The following is a 4,848-nucleotide window of genomic DNA, read 5'->3' on the forward strand; positions in this document are numbered from 1 at the left end:
TAGCAACACAATACGTATGCATCTCTGTAACAGAAAAACGTGTGAAACGCAGGCTCCTCTGTGGCCCATCACTGCTCTCGAGTCATCTCATGACAATGAAGGCCTTTCACACCAGCTGATTTGGAAAAAAAGTAGAAGGAGGAGGATGAGAGGGGAGTCAGCAATACAGCATACAAAATGAGATGATCTGCCCCAACCAGTCATCAAAAAAAAAGCCCACACGAAAGGATCCGGGCACTGAAGTCTCCATCCTTTAACTCTCAACCTCCCAAACTTGTCTATCTGCAAAAAAAAAGCAACTCTTCCTGTATTTGATATGCTTCATGACATTCTTTTATCTCCTTGACACAAAACAAGCATTTTAACTTCCCCTGGGGTTGTAACTATTCTGGCAGTTTCTATTAGTTAGAAATAACAATGTTGAGTTTTTAATTAAACTGCTCAATGCAGTTCTAAGAAATAGCTCCTTTTCCAGACACTTCATTGAGAACCGTTGATCTACAATGATTTCCAGATAATGTTATTTAATGTAAAAAAAAAAAAAATTATTTGAATGTATCTTTCACATAATGTAAAAAAGTGCCCAATTTTAACATACTATAACATATTCACTGTAAATCAGTAATTGTCTTAAATATGTAGGAGCGACCTATTACTAACATACGCAGCATACATTGAGCGGTCTCAGAGTTATACATTGTTGTTAAATATATCTCAGTGATAAGTCTGGATCATTGGATAATAAATCAGTTTATCAGCAACTACTATGATCCACAGGGAATCTGTTGTACCTATAAGATGTATTATTTATTATTTTGACAAGTTTTTGGTCAATAAATTACCCACTTGTAGTCTATCTATCTATCTATCTATCTATCTATCTATCTATCTATCTATCTATCTATCTATCTATCTATCTATCCTCCAATACTTATTTATTTGTGCTCGATTGTATTATTATTATTATTATTATTATTATTATTATTATTATTATTATTATTATTATTATTATAAAAAAGAAGAACAGTAATCCTGTGATTTATAATGACTTTCAGTATCAACAGGTCCAGCAGCCATTTAAAAGATTTTTTTTTCTTTCCCAAATATCAAACAAAAAGGGAGGAGTCACGTAGGTACCGACAGAAGGCGGGATCTATTATATGATTGGTTCCCATTGCAAGGACACGCCCATGGGTGGGGCTTGGGGTTATCTTCAAGCGCCGTTCAACTAGTATCGGTTTAGTAGTAGCGACGGACGAGCAGGAGCTAAGCAGCGACTCCTGTCCAATTCTACACTATAGAATTAAAAAGGAGGAAAAAACAAAACAAACAACAAAAAAAAAAAAAAACATTTTTTTTATAACTCCAACTTGCATTGCGCTTTTTTTGGACGAACAGCCTGTTGAATTGGATTTACTCACATTTTCTATTTATTTTTTTTTTTAATTCTCACAATTTTTTTTTAATTCTAACAAAATCATGGGATCACAAGCGTCTAAGGGAGGAGTGACTGCTGAGGGCAAAGCCGCCGATGCTGCATCACCGGACGGCGTGAAGACTAACGGACAGGTGGGTACCGTTACCGCGACACACCCACACACACACACACACACACACACACACACACGCACACACACACACATTCTGCTCTGACTTCACCTGACGCTCTGATCTCTAGTTGAGGATCCGTTAAACAGTTGAATCATCATCATCATCATCATCATTCTTGACATGTCTATAATTACACGAGACCAAACACTAATTAATTGATTAATTGACGTTCGTTAGTGTCGGTGTTTATATAAAACAGCACATATAGATGCACAGATATGACTTATGCATGGTCAGCCCAGGCACCTGCACTGATTATATCCACCGAACACATCGTCTATAGAGACAGAGAGTCCCGGTGATGTGAAAAGAAACGCGACGATCGATTTTTTATTTATTTATTTATTTTGCAGCCTTTTGTCTCGAAACGCGTCTCGGTGGTTCGCGGTGCCATGTAGCACGAGCGCCCCCGTGTGCTTTTTTGGTGTTATTGCAAGGCGTCACCTGCAACACCGACAACCGGGGCTTTGTATTCGACGACGATTTAGGAAATGAGGCTAAAAGTCGTTTGAGAGTCCTCTCCATCTAAGAGCTAGCTGTGGATTTGGTTTTTAAAACATAGCGACGAGTAAAAATGAAGGGAAACTCGAATTGATGTGATAGAAATTAACCTCGTTATATTTGTTCGTGCATTCCAGGAGAACGGACACGTTAAGACGAACGGTGACGTGTCCGCCAAAGCCGAAGGCGAGTCCGGTGCCACCACCAACGGCTCGGCTGAAACCGCCAAAGAGACTGAAGCCGGAGCCGGAGATGCCATCGAACCAGCGCCCGCTGCCGAGGGCGACGGCGCCAAGCCAGAGGGCGAAGCAGCCAAGGAGACCCCTAAAAAGAAGAAGAAGAAGTTCTCTCTGAAGAACTCATTCAAGTTTAAGGGGCTGTCACTGAAGAAGAGTAAGAAGGCGAGCACCGAGGTGAAGGAGGAGGCTGTGAAGGAGGAAGAGAAGAAGGACGAGAAGCCGGCTGAAAACGGAGCCACCGAGGAGAAGAACGAGAAGGAGGAAGAGGCCAAGCCAGAGGAGACCGCTGCTGCTGCCCCCCCAGCTGAGACCCCCAAGGCAGAGGAGGCTCCTCCCAAAACTGAGGAAGCCGCCGCCCCCAAGGAAGAGGCCGCCACCCCCTCAGCCGAACCCACGAAACCGACAGAGGAGACCAACTCAACACCTGCAGCATCCGAACAGAAGGAGTGATTGTACGTTGCGAGGAACTGTTGTGAACTGTTTTTCAAGGAAAAAAAATCTATATATATATATTTATATATATATGTGTATATGTATACATATGTATATATACATGGATATATGTATATGTATATATACACATGTATGTGGAAAAAAGAGAGACTCCTCGTGCCACTTTCTTCAAGATTAATGAGAAACGACAGACTAGATTCACTAGTTCACTTCCCTATTAATGGCTCAAAGATCTGGGACTCTTGAATTTTGGCCGCAATCGATCTGAGACGTCGACGCTGGAGTGAAGAGTGTGAGAGAATGAGATGAAGAGGAGGCATCTTTCAATCCCACCATCACCAGAGATGCTAATAATATAAAATCAAGTACAAAATGAACATCACCACATAATGACTGTTAAAAAAAAAGAAAAAAAAAGAAAAGACTCGCCAACTTTCTACATTCCTATATTTTAACCCAAATTTAAGTATTTTGTGGTGTATAGAGAACCATTTTAAATATCCAGAAGGCTTTGTCTTGTTTGTTTGAAATTGCATTTTAATTTCCATCTTGGCTAAACACACACATACACACACACACACACACACACACACACATATACATTTGAGCTTGCTATGTTCACATTTAAAGTTAAAAAAAAAGAAGCAGAGTTGTTATGTGTTAAATGTGAGCCTTGATCTGCTTTTTTGTCTCTGTAAATAAATTTGACCAATTTTGTTCTTTATTTTGCTAATGTTCAAAGATGTTACTGGTTTTATTGTAAAGTTGATAATGGTAAATAAATGTTGGTTACCTAATGAAAGGTGAAAGTGTTTGTCGTTCTTGCCATCGGTGGGGAAAAATATGGGGCCTGGGGTTAAGTCACGGGGAACGAAAAATCACAAACACATTTCATAGAATTCGAATTATTCTAGTCATCGTCATAAATGGTCCTGAAGCACATACAACTCCATGTTAAACTCCTGACCCAGATTGTAAATGGCTTGAATGCACACAAACTAAAATCTAGGTTTCAGACCTGATTCTTCAGGTTTCTAAATCTAAACCAAAACCTGTAGTCACACTTTATTTTCACTCCATTTACACTCTGAAACTTACTATCAAGAGGATCTCCAAAAAAAAAACAGCAAATCTAATGTGATAACAGGAGCATTGTTAAGTAGTCATGGGAGCATTGGTGTTAAATGATGTGTGTTAATTGGGATCTAATTAGAAAATCACTGTCATGCATCTTCAAAATGTAATATATTGAAATGTCAGCTTAAGCTAGATGAATTAATAATGAATGCTTGACATTTATACGAACCGAGCAATGAAAAAGCCTATAGATTGTATGCATTTATTTTTGTCACTTACACTGACGCACTGCTTTTTATCCAAGCCTATAGTATAGATAGATAGATAGATAGATAGACAGACAGACAGACAGGATAGATAAACATTTAAGGGGTGAACAGACCAAACATGGCTTTCTGTCTGTCAGTAAATAAAACTCTTACTAAATCAGTAAGTGAAGTCCTGCCTATCAATATGTCTGTGTATGTGTATGTGTATGTGTTGAAAGCATCACTTAAATGATTTGCATTGAAGAACAAGAAGGTCAGGGTGTTACTATAAATGTAATATAGCAAACAGCTAATAATTACACTTCTATAGTTGTGTTTTTCCAGTTAAAACCTTGCACAGTTGCTTATTCTGAAAACCTTGTCTGCTTTTCCTTCTGCTGATTAACCTGTCCTTCATCAAGGAGCGATTTTAACTGAACAAATTCGAGATGAGCGTCACCGCAACCATCGTGTGTGTGAATAATATAAATGCATCGACTGCTTATTGTTCCATTTAAACACTGTGTAAGCATCAATTCCATCCAATTGTTTGTATTTATTTATGGCTGCAGGTCAAATGTGGACACAGAGCGCCACCGTGTGTCAGAGAGCCACGCTGCTGCTATGTATATGTAAAAAAAACTAAAATATCTTTTAATATTATGTATACAAGCACAATTGAGTTCTTTTCTATTGGCGAAAAAGAAACTTTACAGAAG

At 38.8% G+C, this 4,848-nt stretch overlaps 1 protein-coding gene across 1 annotated transcript; it reads left to right on the forward strand.

The window, feature by feature from the left end:
• Window positions 1-1,233: 1,233 nt before the first annotated feature.
• Window positions 1,234-3,606, forward strand: marcksl1b (MARCKS-like 1b). Its single transcript, XM_027133915.2, has 2 exons — window positions 1,234-1,569; window positions 2,250-3,606. The coding sequence occupies exons 1-2, from the start codon at window positions 1,480-1,482 to the stop codon at window positions 2,799-2,801; spliced, it is 642 nt and encodes a 213-aa protein (XP_026989716.1). The 5' UTR covers window positions 1,234-1,479; the 3' UTR covers window positions 2,802-3,606.
• The last annotated feature ends 1,242 nt before the right edge of the window (window positions 3,607-4,848 follow it).

Source organism: Tachysurus fulvidraco, chromosome 7 (assembly GCF_022655615.1).
Source record: "Tachysurus fulvidraco isolate hzauxx_2018 chromosome 7, HZAU_PFXX_2.0, whole genome shotgun sequence".
Classification (NCBI taxonomy): Eukaryota; Metazoa; Chordata; class Actinopteri; order Siluriformes; family Bagridae; genus Tachysurus; species Tachysurus fulvidraco.